The sequence below is a fragment of the Callithrix jacchus genome, chromosome 8 (assembly GCF_049354715.1).
Source record: "Callithrix jacchus isolate 240 chromosome 8, calJac240_pri, whole genome shotgun sequence".
NCBI lineage: Eukaryota > Metazoa > Chordata > Mammalia > Primates > Cebidae > Callithrix > Callithrix jacchus.
Window position 1 is genome coordinate 104540802 of NC_133509.1, and position 19594 is coordinate 104560395.

A 19594-nucleotide genomic window follows, 5' to 3' on the forward strand; every position below is an offset into this window, starting at 1 on the left:
GCTGGTTGCCTTGGTTCCTGCAGGACTCCTGGGAGCTTGTGGCAGACGGAGGGCCACAGCCTCTGCAGAAGTTTGCGGATTCTAGGGAAATGAATTGCTGTGCAGCCCAATCTGTGGGAGGAGACCAAGTGGGCTCTCAGCCATTTAGATGCTCTGATGTAAATTTATGCTTCATACAGACAGAAAAGCTGCCCTCTGCTTATGTATGCCATCGGGCTACCCTTGGCCCATCTGTGCCAGATCCTCATAGGGCCTAGATGTCCCAGCCACCTGGGCACCCGCTCCACATTCCCATCCCATTTCTTACAAGGACTTCAGACAACCCACTTAGGGCAACTGCCACACCACTGTCTGCAGCTTTGTAGGTCAAAAACAGTTTAATATTGACAATTTTATATTGTTCAACCTAACTGAAAGCTTCAGGGTGACTTGATGCTCTTCATCAGGCTTAGACAGGATCATCAAAGACAATCCTTAATAGATTTGCTCTTGCCTGATACAATCTCTTACCTTTGAAATCTTCTACATCCTGGTACTCTGTGTACACGTCGTCTTCACCTTCCAAATGATGTATACGCTACTAATTATGCCCTCAAATCTACAGAGCACACTACCTTTCCCTTGAGAAGGTTTGTATACTCTTTCTGCTCCTTAGGTAGAAACTAGGTCCATTCCCATGCCCACACAGAGAAAAGGTATCTTCTAATGGACTCCAAAGATGTGGTAATTGGTTTGATCACAAGCACAAGAAACTATGTATTTGAATTATTTGTACATTCTTTTTTTAATATAATACAATCTTTATTTAAAATCTGAGCAATTTAGAGGCTGAGGCAGGCAGATCACTTGAGCCCAGGAATTAGAGACAAGCCTGGACAACGTGACAAAACTTCATCTTTACAAAAAATTTTAAAATTAGCCAGGTGTGGTAGCATGAGCCTATAGTCCCAGCTACTTGGGAGGCTGAAGTGGGAGGTGTGCTCGGGGAAGTTTAGGCTGCAGTGAGTCAAGATCATGCCACTGCACTCCAGCCTGGACAACAGAGTGTGAGACTCCGTCTCAAAAAAAAAAATTTTTGATCTGCCAGCTTAGCATTTTCTACCAACTCGGGGAGCTGAAATTTTCACAGGCTTCATGATCTTTTGCTTAGGGGATGTCTTTGTGGGTCTTTTTTGATGCTTGCTTAGCCTACTTTGCTTCCTTAGTAGCCCTGTGAGCTAGTTCTCATTGAGCCTTTCTAACTTCAGATTTCTGATTCCTCTTGGCCATTAGATCAGCAAGAGATGCACCACTAATGGCCCTCTGGAATCTGAATGCTTGGTGGTTTCTTTTCTTCTGAATTTCTTCCACTGTCCCTTGTTGTGCTTTCTTCTGCAGAGGACAATCCGGTTTATCTACAAGGGTCTCTCTTGGAAAGGAAAGCCGACTCACATTTTACATTAAGAAGCTGCAAAACCTTCCAGTCAGTCCTGGTATAGCGCCTTCCATGTCTAGGGTAGATCTTGTACCCACTGCAACTGCACAACTTGACCTTCATGGTGGCAGCTCCAGCGGAAAAGAAAAGATGGTAAAGGGAAGGAGAGGATCATGGGAAGAGCCATTCTTTTACAAGAAGTTTTGGCAACTTTTGAAAAGTCTGTGCTTACCTTTATCTATGTACCTATTATATCTACAGACTATGAACACATTTTGCATCAGGACCTAAATAGCAACTATCAGGTTCTGAGGCATCTGCCTTCTCCTCTTTCCTCCCTAGATCTTGATTCAGCTGCTTTAAGATGGCTCCAGTGACGGGCCTCTTATGTTTCTGTTGAGGCATGGGCTTATTTAGCCATCCTCAGCCTCTTGAGATATATGTCCTGCCTGAATTTTTCTGTGTGTGGCATCAGCCTAGTATTTCCCAGCCTCTCCCTATTTATTTCCTTATATCAATGCTCTCACTGCATTCTCTCCTTTTTTGAACATAAAGATGCTTTTACCTATTTTAATAACCTCTTGCAAACGAGCCCATTCCCTCCCAGAGGTTTTGCACACTTCCCTCCCTCCTTTCTTTGTTTCCACTTCTTCTAGTGGCCATAAAAAGTGGAAGTCCAGACAGAACTCTAGACCCACCTAGGGCAGCAGAGGCAGAATGTGAAACCCAGGCCCAGAGCTTTTGGCTAAACCCACAGCAAACGATGAGACTGCTTCAGTACTCGTATCCTTTGTTGTGAACTGCAAGCAGGAGGCAAGAGGGCTTGTCTGGTAAATGCCACCTGTGGATCAGGTGAGATTAAGCCCACTGGATTTCCCTTTGCAGGAAGGAAGCAGGTGAGCTGCCAGACTTTCTTACACAAACCCCTGGATTCACATGATAATGAGAACAGGCACCTAGTTGTGAAGAAGTAACCAGTGAGAAGTGGGAATACTAAGTATAAACAACGCCCAGAAAATAAAAACAGCAGTTAGCAGCCCAAAGATGGAGAGAGCAAAGGGGAGATTTGTATTAAATTGCTCTAAAAATTGATAATTTTTTTTCTGCCTTTAGCAAAATGAAGTCTTCTGGAAAACTACATACCTAGTGATAATTGGAAGCTGAGTCCTGGACATTTGTAACCACTTGCAATAAGCTCAGTATGTGTGGAGGGTCTAGAGCGCAGTTTCTGGCCAGGAGAGGGGCCTTCTTCATCTTACTCAGAGACAGATGGACGGTATGTAACTTCCCTTCAAGCTCCACAATATTGTAATCTGGTGGCCTAGGAAGTTGAAGCCTAGCCACAAATAACACAAATCTGCCAATAAGTAAATAATTACCAGTGAACAAGGAGGTAGAGGAGGAAGATTCTACCAGGGGGAGTTAATCACTTACACATATGAACCGCACTTGAGCTGGACTTGCCTTCTAGAGCAATGCTTCTCAAACTTTAACGTGCAACACGAATCACCTGGGGAGCTTGTAAAAGAAAAATAAAAGAGAGAAAGAGAATAAAAAGCAGACTCGGATTCAGAAGTTCTGGGGCGGAGCCTGAGCTCTTCATTTACCTTGTTTTTTTTTTTTTTGAGACAGAGTCTTGCTCTGTCACCAGGCACCAGCCTGGAGTGCAGTGACAAAATCTTGTCTCACTGCAACCTCCGCCTCCTGGGTTCAAGCAATTCTCCTGCCTCAGCCTCCCAAGTAGCTGGGCCTACAGGTGTCCATCACCATGCCTGGCTAATTTTTGTATTTTTAATAGAGACAAGGTTTTCGCCATGTTGGCCAGGCTGGTCTCAAACGCCTGACCTCAGGTGATCTGCCTGCCTTGACCTCCCAAAGTGCTGGGATTAGAGGTGTGAGCCACTAGACCCAGCCTGAGTTCTTCTTTTTTTTTAGATGGAGTCTTGCTCTGTGGCCAGGCTAGAGTGCAGTGGTTCAATCTCGACTCACTACAACCTCCACCTCCCAGGTTTGAGTGATTCTCCTGCCTCAGCCTCTGAGTAGCTGGCAGTACAGGCACGTGCCACCACCCCCAGCTAATTTTTGTATTTTTAGTAGAGATAGGGTTTCACTGTGTTGGCAGGATGGTCTTGATCTCTCGACCTTGTGATTCACCCACCTCGGCCAACCAAAATGCTGGGATTACAGGTGTGAACCACCACGCCCAGCTGAGCTCTTCATTTCTAATAAATTTCCAGGTAATGCCAATGCTACTGGTCTGTGTCCACACTCTGGAGTAGCAAGGTTCTCAAGCAGGGCTACCCAATAGAAATTTCTGTGGTGATGGATGATGGAAACGTTCTATATTTGTGCTAGCCAATGTGGTGGCCATCAGCCATATGTGGCTGCTGAATGCTTTCCATGCATCTAGTGTGACTGAGGAGCTGAATTTTTAATTTTACTTAAATTTAATTAACTTATTTTTTTCATTTTCTGTTGCTATCACAATATTTAACTAATTTAAATTTAAATAGCATATGTGGCTAGAGACCATCAAATTGGAAAGCACAGCTCTAGAGCAGTGGTTCTCAACCTTAAGTGCACATAAGAATCACCTGGAGAGCTTGTGAAAATAGATTGAGGGTCCCACCCCCAGAATATCTAACACTGATCCTGCTGAACCAGAGACCACCCTTTGAATACCTCTGCTCTAGAATATGCATCATCCCTGATGTGGTGAGCTTCAGAGTCAGTACAAGAGTCCCTCATCTTGTGTCTGGGCAGTAAGCCTTTGTTCATCCTTAATGCCAGCAGGACCCACCTGGTGGCACTAAGCTCCAGTGAGGTCTGAGCTTTCTCCCTGCAGGGCTTACACATAGACATCACTGGCAGTGATTCAAATGGCTGTCACTGGGATGCTTCAGGAGAGCCCCTTTGTTATAAAATATCATTCCCACTGATTCCCAAGAAGCGACAGAAAGTATTGGTTAAAAGCATGTGCTGTACAGCCAGACTAAGTGAATACAAGCCGGCTTTGCTCAACACTGGCTGTGTGACTATGGGTACATAATTGCTTAAAGTTGGTGTCTCAATTTTATCATCTGTAAAATGGAAATGATAATAGTACCCACTGCATAGAGAATCTTGTGAGGATCAAGTGCTTAAAATAGTTGCTTGCACAGTGTATAGTTCTTGGTACACACTGGCTATCATTACCCCTGCAATCCCAGCATTAGCAAATTGTTCCCTTCTGCTATGCATTTGCTCACCCTGCAGGTTCTCTTGAAATAAGCAGATGTTTCTGGGAAACACACTCTGCCTACTCTACAATTTCAGGAGTACTCTGAGGTCCACTAGGGCATCCCTCTAGGTTATCCAAAGACAGAAGAAAGGTGATAAGGGGTAGGAGAGCTCCTGGAAGCTTGCCATACTCTTCATCCTCACTTTCCCATGCACAGTGAGAGCTAGCATGGGCCAGCCTACCTGTTTAGCACCTCTGTGCGTTGCTATATGTCCGCTGAGGAGAATAGACATCTACAAACCCAGACCTGAAGCTGGCCTCCATGCAGTTGTCAACTGGGCTAGAGGGCCAGGAAGGGAGACTGAGGACATTAGCTGAGGCTTCTCAGGGAAAGTCATTAGTTGAGGATAAAGTGATGCTAAGGCACAGCCAGCTCCCTCTTTCCTGCTCCAACAGGACCCCTACAGTGAGCCCATCAGCACTCTCCCAGGTTGGGCTTGTCCCAGACCATCTTCCTCATTCCTGTGTGGCCATAGCAGAAGACGGTTCTACAGCCCAGAATTCCTGCCAGCACCACCACACCCTGTAGTACCAGGTCCCCACAGAACAGTTGTTCTTCCTACTCCTACTTGGTCCTACTTGGTAGGACCTCTCCTACTTGGTCCTGCAAAAGATGCTATCATAGAATTTGGGCATTGTCAGGACAGAAGCACACCCTCTTTTACCCTAGAAAGATATACAAATTTTAAAGCATTCTGTCATTTTCCTCATCATTTAAGAAGTCTTAAAATAAAATTTCCAAAATTTTTATCATCAGATGTTAATTTTATTGCCAAACAAGGTAAATGGGTAAACAAGTAAATCCCTACCTCCCCTCACCCCCACAAGCCCAGGACTACCATATATTACCAGGGGAACCATTTTTTCAGAGCCCCTCCTTTGGAATGTTTGGAAGATTGCCAACACAGCAAAGACATTCAAGCCTGGTGTCCACCAAGACCACCTGGCTTAAGCTCAATCTAATCCCATTCCCTCCTTTACTATCTTCCCGAATTTAGAATAACAGTTTTATAAATTGAGTGCTATTTGCCAGGGATTGTGCTAACTGCTTTCCAAGAACTAACTGATATAACAATTCCCTACCAAATAGGATCTATTGTCTTCATTTCACAGAGGACAAGAGGGATGAGTTGAAATAGCCTGAATAAGTCAAGACACTTGCTCCTTTGCCAAACTCTTTGCCTTAAGCTGTGATAACCACAAGGACTAGATTTCCAGAACTTGGTGGATGTCAGTCATTCTGTTATACTTTGTTCCCAAATGTTGGCATTTTGACATCTAAATTCTATTTCCCAGTAAATCTCTCACACCCAGTGAGAGAATGCACTGGGAAGGAGAAGTGTAGTGGCAGTATGAAAACTCTTTGTCACCATGAGGCTCGATGATGGATTTGGGAGATGGAGACACCATGTTCACAAGCCACAGCCTGAAGCAGCCTTGGGGCTGGAGGCAGGTGGGAACAATGGACCCTTACAAGGGGCAGCTCAGCCTTCCCAGAGCTTAGCCTTCCCTGGAATAATTAGATGGCTATAGCTCCTCCCTTTGTAAAAACACCAAGGCTGGAAGCAGTAGGGGCAGGTGAGTGCGTGTGTGTGTGTGTGTGTGCGTGCATGCACGCTTGCACATATGTACTCAAACACAGAAGATATGGATCATTCACAAGATAGTCCTGTGAATTGTTTAAGATTCTGACACAAAAACATGCCATCAATATTGTACTAATGGAGGGCCGGGCGCCATGGCTCATGCCTGTAGTCCCAGCACAATGGGAGGATGTGGTGGGTGGTTAACTTGAGGCCAGGAGTTTGAGCCTAGCCTGGCTAACATGGTGAAATCCCATCTCTACTAAAAATACATATTTAGGTGGGTGTGGTGGCATGCACCTGTAATTCCAGCCACTTGAGAGGCTGAGGCATGAGAATTACTTGAATCCAGGAGGCAGACGTTGCAATGAGGTGAGATGGCACCACTGCATTCCAGCCTGGGCGATAGAGCAAGACAGTCTCAAAAACAAAACAAAACAAAACAAGCAAACAAACAAATAAAAAACTGTACTAGTAGAGTGGAAGAAAGGTATGAACACTTCAAAATGACAGCTAATTTGAAAATTATTTTGGACCATGTTTTTGTGCTCATCTGAGGCAGGACTGTATTTGATGAATTGGGAAGTAATAACACTGCAAATGATGACATTATCAGTGTTTTTCTGAAAGAAACTATCCTGAATTCCATATCCTAATATCTGCTACAGTAAAAAGATAGAGACGGGGCAGGGGGTGGGGGAGAGAGAGAGATGACCATCAAGGGTATTGCCTGCCATGACTTTAAGAGAGGCAACATTGAAAACTGGGCCAGAACTCTACTGTCTGCCATGGTCCTGACCTATTGGAAACCAAAACAGCACCAGGGATAGCAATGAAAGGCTGGGGGCTTGTTGAGAATATCCATGGGGTTGGGAAGAGGTGCATGCAGAGAGACATGCCAGGGAACTCTGTATAACAGAGCACATATGACTTGATGAGCTGCTCTTGTCTAAAACACACACAACCAAAGCATGTGATCAGGTATAATATTCAGGTGCTATGCCAGACACCCAAGGCTGAATGTGCCACATATAAGGCCTAAAGAATGTCTCTAGAACTGAGAGTTTTCTGCTCCTGGGTCCCTGAAAGCCCCTTTGCAGGCTTAGTGAAGAAATACCAAGTTTCCTTATGTTCCTCTGCCAAATGCTTCGCTGGGTTGGAGATGTGGTCATACAGTGGAGAAAAGGAAAGTCTACAGAGCAATCTTTGGGCTCAATGACCTGGAAGGCTTAAGAAGTGGGATATTCTGGTTTACTACATCTTTTTATGGATTCAGTATTGAGCAGACATTTCTTTTTGTTGAGGTTTTTAAACTGGACATGGTTCTGCAATGCTGACTGTCTTGTCTCAGCAGGAGTAGTCAGATGACGGAGATGGCACCAAATGATGCTTGGTGAATTAGGACTCTGCACAGCCTAAGGCTTGGTTCTGCAGGTCGAAAATCATTATTTATGCTGCTTCTCTTTAAGGCATGACAGGCAATGCCCTTGAAGGTGATTCATCTCTCTCTCTCTCTTAGTTTCTCTCTCTTTGCTTACTGAGATTTAAAGCTGATTAAGTGTATGGCATGAATTTGATCTGATTAATCAAGCCTTCTCCAAGGGAAAGAGAGCAACAGTGACTAAATGATCATTGAATGGTGGATAACTTGTCCTGAGGAAGCTGAAAATGTTTGAAGTTAGTGCCTACATCAGGTCTGCCTGCAGATGAATACTCAGGTGAGAATGTATTTAAACCCAACATGGAAACAGAAGTTGTCTGCTCATGACATTGTAGCATATGTGATCTCCAGGGTCAATGATCAGAGAGACTGTTTCCCCAGCACCAGGAGCAGTGCCTGGCACATAGCAGGTGCTCACTGAAAATGTGTTGAATGAATGGAGTCCTGCTTCCTGGCCTATACACATTTCCTCTGGTTATCATTAATTTGTTCATCCATTCATCTGTCCTTCTCTCCATCCAGTATCTATGTACTTACCACATGTGAGATGTAAAACCGTTGGCTACAGGGGATTCTACGCTAAACAAGATACAGCCTTTTATGTAGAGTCACCTCTCTATTTCAATGAACTTTGTAAAGGTGAAGAAATGATAAGTGATGGACTTTGTAGAATGGCCTGAACACAGACTGCATTCTCATATATCTTTACTATCCCACAGTCTTTGCCTTTAGTAAATCCTGATTTCTGCCCTCATTGGAGATTCATAGTCTGCATGCTTCCAAACAGAATATTCCATCAACCTGTCTAGGTACAGTGTAGGCACTGGTCACTGCCTGAGCAGGACACTGGACTAAGCTGCACTGATTGTTTCATCTGAAATGGTTTTGTCCTTCTTGCCTCCACAGTTATGAACTAAACCTAAGCTTCTTCCAACCCTCCCAGACTTCCTCATCTCATTTCACATTCTGTTTTCTAGAACAAGGGAATGTTCCAAGAGGACAAATGTGAAGGTCTGTGGTCACTTTAAGGCTGCAATCCCTGGGAACACATCCAGCATGGGGCTCTAAGGCAAATTCTGGGTACTTGTTAGAATATCATTTAGGGACAATGTCCCTAAACCTAGAAAAATGTACATCAGGAGCCATTTTCCACCCACCATCCTTGTCCCCCTCCAATGTTCTCTTGCTGCATTTCAGAACGGGAAACAACCTCTTCTCTCTGGCATCGCCTCAAGAAAAGGATATAAATAAGGGGCCCAGCAACAATTCTGGAAATTGCTTCTCCTCCGAAAGCAATATGGATATTTATCCTAGAATATAGAGGTAGGTCTATACTCTAGCAGATGGTGTGGAACATTCTTTATTGTCACTAGGTTTGGCTTCTGTTTTTGCTTTTTTTTTTTTTTTTTTTTTTTGTAGAGAAGGTTCTTGCTATGTTGCCCAGGCTGATCTCAAACTCCTGGACGCAAGTGATCCTTCCACCTTGGACTCCCAAAATGCTGGGATTACAGGCATGTACCACCATAACCCAGCCCTGTTTTTGCTTTAATTCTACTTGGCTATATGGGTTTTTGTTTTTGGAAGACTCTAAAATGTTTTGTCTTTACACAGTGCTTTCCTCTAAGTGCAAACTTCTAATTTGGTGAGATTCAGGCCAGGGCCTTTGCAACGCATGAGATACTATAATTTGTGCTTTTCAAGACTACTTTCTTCACCAGGTCATGACAGTACACCACACACTCTAACCACAGTACAATTACATGATCCTTCCTGTTTATAGCAATTGCACCTTCAGTTCCAGAGTTGTAGAACTGGGGAACTCATCTGAATTCTGATTCATCCTCACAGTGTTTGTGTAACAGAGGGCAGAAATCATGATCCTCAATCTACAGGTTGGGGAAACCAAGGCACAGCGAAGCCATCTACCCAAAGTCACTCAGTAAGCCAGAAAACAAACTGAGTAAAGGTCCAGGCAAGATCACCTATGTGCCTTATCTGAAAAATCAGATTGTCTCCTCTAATGAATGCACATACTTTGGAAGTAAGCAGTTTTAAAGTGGAATTTTCTATGGAGGTTTCAAAAGCCCTTTACCAACTCAAGAACCACAAAGTAAGAACCAGAATCACATTAACCTTTTAGTTAAATGCTTCTGATTCATGGATAATACCAATTATTTCAACTCACTGACAACCTGGTTACCAAGAAAATTTAAGGAAGAAATTCACCCATTCAAGAAATAAACCTCAGCACACAGCTCCTTTCCTTGTTTCATGACATCTTAAGCCTAACACCCAACTTCCTTCTACACAATATACCTTTTATACTTGTTGGCATGTGATGGGGTGGGGGTGAAGGGTTGACAAAGTATGTGTGTGTAATAATCAGCTACTTCAGGGACAATTTTACCCAGCAGAATATATATGAAATATGTTGTAGTTCTCTACCCTGATTCCTTTTTTTTTTTTTTTTTGGTAACTTTTTATTCCTGATCCTGGTTTAATGTAAAAAGTGATGTTTTACTTCCCACCTTCCCTGATGAAGGCAGAGTCAATGGGTGGATATGGCAGGGGGGCGGTGTCAGCTTCATGGAAGGGAAGCACTCTAAAGGTAAAAATTGCCTAATGACAACTGAATTTGACCTTTTGGACCAGGGAGTCACCTGGTATTGAAGCATTTCACCCCAGAGGCTAAATGACCATCTGTCCATGATGCACTGCCCTTCCAGCACTAGGAATCTGTATTCTCGGAAAGAAACTAGGCTGACAGCAATCCTCCTGCCTCCCCACTTCCAGGTCAAGAAAGGCACAAAGAGGACCAACAAATAATACTGACATGGTGCTTTGGATCCAGGAGGCCTTGTGGTACCAGGAAAAGAATACTGATAGTCCCATCTAGCGAATGGGAAAGGTGAGGTATTGAGAGGGTGAAATACTTTCAGGCATAGGTGAGGGGCTACCAGGAAATTTAAGAGGGAGACTTTTTCCTGGGGACAGGTGGAGAAGGTACACGGGCCATCGACAGTGAACACAACTCTCAACAAAGAGGCAATTCCAACTCTTAGGCCACCATAGTAAAGCAGCCAAGGACACCCTAATTGTCCTCAGAGCACTAGAGATGATTCCTTCACAGATGGAATCCTACACTCCAAACTCTCTGGGGCCCACCCTTGAGACTGCATGCAGGGCTTGAGATTTAGGCAGGAACGGCCTGGGGAGGCACATAGGGTAGCTCTGCTTCTTAAGGCATGGCTGCTGTCTTCATGGAGTGGGCCCCACCCTGTCAGAAAGTGTAATGGGATGGAACACTGTTGCCAAAGGAACCCGCCCCCTCCAGGGGCTGGAGGCTTCTATTAAAGCTAAACAGCATCACCAAAACAACCAATTTCCTGTGTCACTTGGTAGAATAAGGAGAAAGGAGCAAAGAACAAAAATTGAACATTATCTGCAGATGATTGTCTAACTAGAAAACCCAAGGGGCTGAACTGGAAAACTATCAAAACTGATGAGAATTAGCTCAGGTGGCCGATTAAAAGTCAGGTCTAAAAAATCAAATGCTTTTTGGATCATTTGGGCATGGTTTGACACCTTGGAGGAGCTGTGCTTTTCTGGGAGCCCTCCCAGCTTTGTGCAGCTTGCCATATTTTGAAAGATGGAGGTGAGCCAGGGTGATGGTCCCTCAGCAGCAGCAACTGTCTCAAACGCCAATGTCGGAAAGGTGCCTGGGGCAATTGCTGCAGAATGGGTGGGGGCAACCACCTCTGCCCTCTCATGGGAGGGCCCTCTCCCTAGTTCCGACCACTCCCTTTCCCCCAGCTTCTCTATTCCAACCCAAGAGACACATAAGGAAGTTTGGCAAGTGCCGATGCGGGAGCCACCAAGGGTGGATGTGGGCAGATTGTGCTGTCATCTCCAAACGAAGTAAGTTTTAAAAACAAAGGGGGCTGGCTGACAGGTCCCACATGTCTCTACTGTTGTTGCCTCATCAGTCAGGAGCCTCAAGAGGCCACAGTGCCTCGCACTGAATGGGGACTCCCACGATGGTCAAAGTGGTTGAGGGAGGCCCCACGGGGCTGTGCGTGCCAATCTGGCTGGCGAAGACCCGCAGTTATTTGCGGTCCAGGCTGGCGTGCAGCTGGGCCTCCCGCACCATGCGGTCAAAGGAGCGCGTGTTGGTCTCCTCGCGCACCTTCTCCCGCACGTGGAAGGAGGCCCGGGCTGTGGAGCGGGCACTCTCCAGCGCACTGCGCCGTTCCCGCGACAGCTGCTCGCTTCGCTCCAGCTTGCGCCCGATGGCCTGGAGCAGCTCTCGCCGGCGGCAGTCTTCGTCCCTCTCCACTTTCTCCTTGTTGGCGCGTTGGGCTCGTTCCTTCTCCATCCGGCTCTGGCCCACGCGCCGCGCCTTCTGCTGCACTGCTTCCTCGGCTACCTGCGTCGCGTGCTGCAGCCGTCGCTCCCCCGCCCGGGCCAGCGCCTCCAGGTGCGCCTGATGCTCCCGCTCTTTGCGCTCTGCCGCCTCCTTGGCCCGCCGACCCTGCAGCTCCTCTCGCCGGGCCCGCTCCCGCAGCTCTCGCGTGCGCTGCTCCACCAAATGCTCGTAGTTCTCCTGCGCACGGCCCAAGCTGGCTTCCAGCGAGCTCCGCAGGCCCTCTCGCTCCTGGCGCTGCTGCCGTGCCCGGCCCTGTAGCAGCGCCTCGTGGCGCGCCCGCTCGGCCCGGCTCAGCTCCCGCTTCTCTCGCTGCAGTTGGCCCTCCTGGCGCTGCTTGGCGCGTGCCGCGCGCTGGGCGCGCTCCCTGCGGATCTGTTCAGCCCGTTCCCGCCCTTCCTGCAGGCCTTCCTCCCGCTGCTTCAGGTTCTGCTCCTGCTGAAGCTTGCGCAGCCGATCCTCCCGGGCCGCGCGCTCCGCCCGCTCCCGCCGCAGTAGGCCCTGACGCTCGGCCAGCTCCCGCCGCCGCTCCTCGCTGCGCTCGTACTGTCGCTGCCGCCGCCGCGCCGCCTCGCGCTCTTCGCGGCCACGGCGGCCTCGCCGCTCCTCCACCTGCGCGACCCAGGCTCGGCGGCCCTGCTCCAGGGCGCGCTGCTTCTCCCGCTCCTCGCGCTCCCGCCGCTGCTCGGCGCGCATGCGCTGCAGCTCCCACTGGCCGTGGGCCGCGGCGCGCTGCTCCAGCAGCAGGAGCTCCTCCTGGTGCCGCGCCAGCATGAGCGCGGCGATCTTTCGGTCACGCTCCGGCACCCCGCGCAGGCCGCGCTCGGCGCGCACTTGGCGCACGATGCGCTCCACGTGCTGAGCGGTCTGCGGCGAGTGGCTCAGGTCGCCGAGGCTGAAGCTGCGGCCGGTGATGGGAACCAGGGTAAGGGCGGACGGGCGGCCCGGAGCGTTGGTGTTGGAGGACGCCGACCCCGCCGGGCAGCTGTTCCTGGCCGAGGCCCGCGGCGGCCAGCGCAGCTCCCGCAGGCTTTCCCCACTGTAGGAGGACGACGATGCGCCCGACTCGGAGCTGAGGGCGCCCTCACGCCGGCGCGACAGCGAGTCCAGCGAATGGCTCTTCCTGCCTGTCCGAGAACCCGCTGGCGGAGGTTGGGTCCGGGCCGAGGATGGACTCGGGGAAGCCTTGCGGGCCGCACGCGGCGCAGGCGAGGCCGGGAGGCTGGCGCTGCTGCAGCTGCTGCTGCTGCCGCCCGCGCTCGGGGCCGAGGCCGAGGCCACGGCAGCCGCGGGGCCCAATGGCGTGAAGAGGCGCCGCTTCTCCTCGCGCATGATGCGCTCGCGCTCCGCCCGGCATTGCTGCAGCTTGGCGCGCCGCTCCGCCTCATAGGCCTCGTACAGGCCGGTGGCCACCCGCATGGAGCGTCCAGGAGCCTCGCGCACCAGGTCAGCCAGGGCCCGCGGCAGCAGCTCCACTGGCTTGACCGCACAGCGGGCGCAGGCCTCTAGCGAGCGGGGGCTGGTCAGCACGTAGCGGCTGCCCTCCGCCTCAGGGCAGTCGAAGTTGAAGAGGTCGAGGTGCAGCAGCGGGGACTGCTCCCGCCGCCCGCCTTCTGCCGCTGCACACGGGACTTCCGCCTTGCGGGGCACCGCCGCGGAGGCGGAGGCCGAGGCGGAGGAGACTGAGGGCTGCTGGGCGTCCTGATTATCAGGGGGCACGGACGCCGCGGCCTCGTCCCCTCCTGAGTCTCCAGCCTCCGCTGCTGCCTTCTCTTCTTCAGGCACCGGGTCCACCATGGCTGAGCCCGTCCTTTGTTGGAATCTCTGTGGATAACAAGGAGGGACATCGAGGAATACATCTGAGAGCTGCTCCCCCCTCATTGTCCATATTCACCCCATCCCAACTTAATCCGTTTTCGGATTAGGCTCAGAGGCTTTGGTGGAACATAAATCATAAAACCAATATCGGAAAGCCCAGGCAGCGCGCCAGAACGGGGATGGGGGTGGGGCTAGCACTCGTGCTCAGAGCAGCCTGGATCTCCCTCAGCCACGGAATGCGGGGTGGAGGCCTGTGGCAAGGCTCCTCTGGGCGCCTGGCCGGCTAGATGCATCCCCTTCCTGCTGCAAGTTAAAAGATCCAGGTGCAGGCAGCAGCTAGCAAGGGAGGCGCTGGAGGATTCCCGAGAGGATTAGCATATTTGTTTGTAGCTTATGCGGGCTACCGGGGATGCAGCTTTGCAGGAACAAAAAAAGCAAGAGGCCTGTTCATCCCCAGGGACCCCATTTGCCTAGGGGAAGAAGTTTATGGTTGCTTTCCCCTGCCAAAGGGCGCAGGGCCCCCGGGTGATTGAAGGGCTGGGAGAAATTCCCAAGGCCTCTCCGGGAGGGGTGATGGATTCTTTCTCCTGCAGCTCGCTCAGGGCTTGCTGAGGGCTCTGCACGCCGCCTCCGCCCCCACCTCCGCCCCCACTGCGTGTTTGCTGGGATGGAGAAGGCGCCTGGATGCTCTCAGATGCACCCCATCTCCTCCAAGTCTGAATATGCTAAAGATACTATCCACCCCAGTGTGGGTTCAGATACCCGCCCTCGGGTGCCCTCCGAGTTTCCCCACAGCATTCCAGTGGGTGGGCTTCTGGAGCGCAACGAACCTGGCCGCGCCAGTGCCCGTAGCTCCCGGTATCCGGGCTGGTTCACTCACCCCGAGTCCTGGGCTTCGGCCCCGCGCCAAGAGCTTTTGTTCGCAGCTCGCCGCTGTCCCTGCGCTTCTTGATTCAGTCTCTGCGCCGGCGGGGTTGGGTTACTGCCGGCTGCAGCCGCAAAAGGAGCCCCATCTGCCGCCACCAGCGTCCCTCCATGGGGTCTGCGAGCCGGGCGCACGCACCCCAGATACTACCTACACGAGGGAGGGGCAGTGCGACAAGGTCTCCCTGAAATAACGCAGCTCTGCACCCTTCCCTCACACTGATTCTTTAAAAAAGAAGCCCGGTTCCGTCGCTGCTGCATCCCTCTACACCTCTACAACCGTGGAGGTACCGCAGGTCCCATGCTGCCCCCTGCGCCTCCTGGCGGACACTCGGGGGTGCCAGTTTGTTTGCTTAGAGGACGACGAGCAATCAAAGAAAAAGTATGTATGTACATACACACACACATATAACATGTATGCATATATACACACGTATATGTATGTGTATATATATGTATAATACACACATACAGGTAGATATAGGTATAGATATAGAGAGATATAGATATATAGATCACCAAGAAACCCTGGTCTTTCAGCAGCCTAACAGGGTAAAATGAAGGAATCTCTCAGCTTGTTTCTAAAGGAAACCCTGAGGAGCAAACAAGCTTGATAGCAAATAATTGGGTGGAAATATGGCACCTGATGCAAACTGTGACTTTTTTTTTTTTTTTTTAATGAAAATCTAAAAACAGGCCAGACAAGGTGGCTTCACCCTGTAATCCCAGCACTTTGGGAGGCCGAGGCCAGCAGATTACTTGAGTCCAGGAATTTGAGACCAGCCTGGACAACATAGCAAGACCCCATCTCTACAAAAAATTTAAAAAATTAACTGGGACGGTGTCCTGTGCCAGTAGTCCCAGCTACTCTGGAGGCTGAGGTGGGAGGATCACCTGAGCCCAGGAGGTTGAGGCTGCAGTGAGCCATTATTGCTCTATTGCACTCCAGCCTGGATGACAGAGTAAGGCCCTGTCTCAAACAAAATAAAAACAACAACAAAAATAAGAACACACATGGGTTTGAGGCAGGTGGAACATATGTAACTGGTGTTTAATGCAATGTTTTATGACTTCCTGGTTATAGATAATAACAACTATAACCAGTTAGTGCCATATAATGAGTGTTATTTTGAGGCATCTCCTGCCCACCTCTTTTCCACTTTGAGTGGTAGTGGTCATAGGAGACTGATCGGAGTGCTTCATGGAGGGAAGTCGAGGAGTGGGTGTTAACATTAGAGGGCATGTTGAACTATGTATTAACCTTGGCTGGGTGTGGTGGCTCACACCTGTAAGCCCAGCACTTTTGGAGGCCGAGGCAGGCGGATCACTTGAGTTCAGGAGTTTGAGACCAGCCTGGCTAACATGGTGAAACCCCACCTCTACTAAAAATACAAAAATTAGCTGGGTGTGGTGGCACACACCTGTAATCCTAGCTACTCGGGAGGCTGAGGCAGAAGAATTGCTTGAACCTGGGAGGCAGAGGTTGCAGTGAGCCAAGACTGCACCACTGCACTACAGCCTGGGCGATAAAGCGAGACTGTCTAAAAAAAAAAAATTAAAACAATTTTAAAAAAATTGTCAGGTAGGCTCTGAGAAGAAAGTGAAGGGTTTTAAGTGGGGAAATGACAGTGAAGTGGAGGCTTTACCAGGGCCACGGCCAAGAGGAGGCAGCAAGCCCAGTTAGCTGGACACTGTGATCACGCAAGGCAAGAAGAATTGGAGCCAGAGAGGAACAGTGGGAGGAGGAATAGTGATGGGGAGGGCTAGGGAAGGATGGATTCCTTTTCAGACCACTTGATTGAGGTAGAGCTGCTCAGCAGGTGGCTGGTAAGTTGTGTCAGATATCTGGACTGGAGCTAGAATTAGGGCAGCATGACCATATACAAGGTTCCTAAAACCAACAGTGTGAGTGAGATCACTCAGGGAGGGAAGGTGGAGCAATGAGAGAGGCTGTCAGGGCATGGATAGGCTGCTAAGGGAAAAGGACTTCACAAGGGGGACCAAGGAGGAGTGCCACAAGGACAGACAGCAAAGTGTGGTATTGCGTGAGCTACCCATGGGGCATTGCAGAAGGAGAACACGCCCCTCATGTTAAGGGCTGCAGAGGTCTAGGAGGTTTCACCTGGAGTCAAATACCCACTGAACTGGCAGTTATGAGTCTTGAGTGACATTGGCAAAAACAGCTTAGTATTGCACTGGGAAGATGCCAAAGTGCAGGAAGCTGAGGTGCAATGGGAGGTGAGAAAGTGAGAATTACTGATGCTTTTGACATTTGGGGAGTAGTGTTAAGAACATGAAGGCTTTGGAATTTTACCTTACTTATATACTAACAAGTGAGCTTGCCACTGTTCCATAGATGCCAGCAGAAGACAGGAAACTTCTGGGTCAGAAATCACTGACTTTGTTACTTATAACACAGCAGGCAGCTTGAGGGCATGCTTTTGTTGCCCCCGCTCCTTGCTCCACAAGTCCCATGGGTCATAGACAGGCAGTGAATTAGATAGAGATTAGTAAACCCTAAACTTTTCAACAAAGCTACTAGCAAACCTGCTCAACCATTGCCCCAGTGAGCAGCATTATCTTTATTATCTTGAACCACAAACAAATCTTCCCTCTTCCCTGTAGGGAGATTCTATCGCTAGCATCCTTGAAAAATAGTCCAGCTGAGCATGGTGGCTCATACCTGCAATCTAGAACTTTGGGAGGTTGAGGCTGGAGCCCGAGTTTGAGACCAACCTGGGCAACATAGTGAGACTTTGTCTTTACAAAAATTAATAAAATTAGCCAGGTGTGGTAGTGCACACCTGTAGTCCCAGCTACTCTAGAGGCTGAGGTAGGAGGATTGCTTGAGCCTGGGAGGTGAAGGCTGCAGTGAACAGTGATTGCATCACTGCACTACAGCCTCTCACTCTAGGGAACAGAGTGAGACCCTGTCAAGAAAGGAAGAATGGCTGGTGCAGTGGCTCATGCCTGTAATCTCAGCACTTTGGGAGGCCGACTTGGAGGGATCCTTGAGCCCAGGAGTTTGAGACCAGCTTGACCAACATAGTGAACCCCCATCTCTACTTAAAATACAAAAATTTGCTGGGCATGGTGGTGGGCACCTGTAATCGCAGCTACTCAGGAGGCTGAGGCAGGAGAATTGCTTCAATCTGGGAGGCAGAGGTTGCAGTGAGCTGAGATCGAGCCACTGAATTCCAGCCTGAGTGACAGAGTAAGACTGTCTCAAAAAAAAAAAAAAAAAAAAAAAAAGGAAAGATGGAAGGAAGATAGTAGTCCTCTTTACAAGACATGTAGAATTCAGCAGGGCATGGTGGCTCACACCTGTAATCCTAGCACTTTGGGAGTCCAAGGTGGGTGGATCATCTGAGGTCAGGAGTTTGAGTGAAACCCTGGCCAACATAGTGAGACCCCGCCTCTACTAAAAATACAATAATCAGCTAAGTGTGATGGGACACCCCTGTAATCCCAGCTACTTGGGAGGCTGAGGCAGGAGAATTGCTTGAACCTGGGAGGCAGAGGTTGCAGTGAGCTGAGATGACGCCACTGCACTCCAGCCTGGACAACAGAGTGAGACTCTGGCTTGGAAAAAAAAAAAGACATGTAGAAATGACATGAAGAATTACTCTCAATAGAGAAAAGAAGCAATTGGTTCGCAAAGCTAATAAGAGGTAGGGCTAGGTTTTGGACCTGGCTCTGTCTAATCCTGAAGTGCATTGTATTAATCTTTCCACACCAAACCGAGTGTCTGTAGACAACACAGATTCAGATGGAGATGAGTAGGGTAGGCAAGCTGACCTTTCCAAACCTCATTTTCCCCATCTTTGCATAGAATCTTACTAAATTGCCTCCCTCAATGATTAATTATGTCTATGGAAAAACTATATAAATGTTATCTTTATCCTTCAGTTTTCACATTTGTTAAATAGGAACAATAATGCCTACCTTCCAGAAGTGTTATCAGAACTAGACAGCTATACGCAAAGTATCTAGACCAGCGCATTGTCAGTAAGCAGTGGTACAATGGTTACCATTTATTATCGTAAGCCTTATCTTATGGACATGGTGAGAATCAGTATCTGTAGTATTTGTAAGTTCTTAAGGGGAAGCCCAAAAAATGTTCTACCCTTGATTAAGGAATGATTCTTCATCTGGGAAGGTCATGCAAGGAGAGGGCAGGGGAAGGGCGCCTTGAAATAGGACACTGACCTAGCCAGCCACTTTGCCGGAACTGACTTAGCAGTCAATGTGGTATCATTGAACTGTCAGTTACCTCCCACTTCCCATCTTTAAGTGGCTTGGACATTTCAGGAGACGGATTACACTTCAGGTTGGGAGTGCTAGAATGCCATAGTTTAAGAGCGTTAAATCCAATTTTATTATAGTAACCAGTAAAGAGAACAGCCCAATTTGGAAACATTCATCTGCCTCTTATGAGTGGGGATAGTGGACATGATGATAAAAAATGTGGGCTTGGAGGCCGGGCGCTGTGGCTCACACCTGTAATCCCTTTGGGATTATACTTTGGGAGGTCGAGGCGGGTGGATTGTGAGGGCAGGAGATCGAGACCATCCTGGCTAATATGGTGAAACTCTGTCTCTACTAAAAATATAAAAAATTAGCCAGGCGTGGTGGTGGGCGCCTGTAGTCCCAGCTACTTGGGAGGCTGAGGCAGGAGAATCGCTTGGACCTGGGAGGTATAGGTTGCAGT

General features: G+C 48.9%; 1 protein-coding gene and 1 pseudogene across 1 annotated transcript; both read right to left on the reverse strand.

Moving 5' to 3' along the window:
- Positions 1-1088: 1088 nt before the first annotated feature.
- Positions 1089-1625, reverse strand: LOC108593606 (large ribosomal subunit protein eL24 pseudogene; annotated as a pseudogene).
- An 8216-nt stretch (positions 1626-9841) lies between these two features.
- CCDC177 (coiled-coil domain containing 177) lies at positions 9842-15160 on the reverse strand. The gene is made up of 2 exons (XM_009006243.4): positions 14840-15160; positions 9842-13965 (listed from the first exon to the last, which is right to left on the reverse strand). Exon 2 carries the CDS (start codon positions 13936-13938, stop codon positions 11824-11826), a length of 2115 nt encoding a protein of 704 aa, XP_009004491.2. The 5' UTR covers positions 13939-13965; positions 14840-15160; the 3' UTR covers positions 9842-11823.
- Positions 15161-19594: the final 4434 nt, after the last annotated feature.

What these genes read in the sequence shown, in the direction of transcription:
- CCDC177 (XM_009006243.4), bottom strand. Translation starts at nt 13,938, where the DNA reads ATGGTGGACCCGGTGCCTGAAGAAGAGAAGGCAGCAGCGGAGGCTGGA.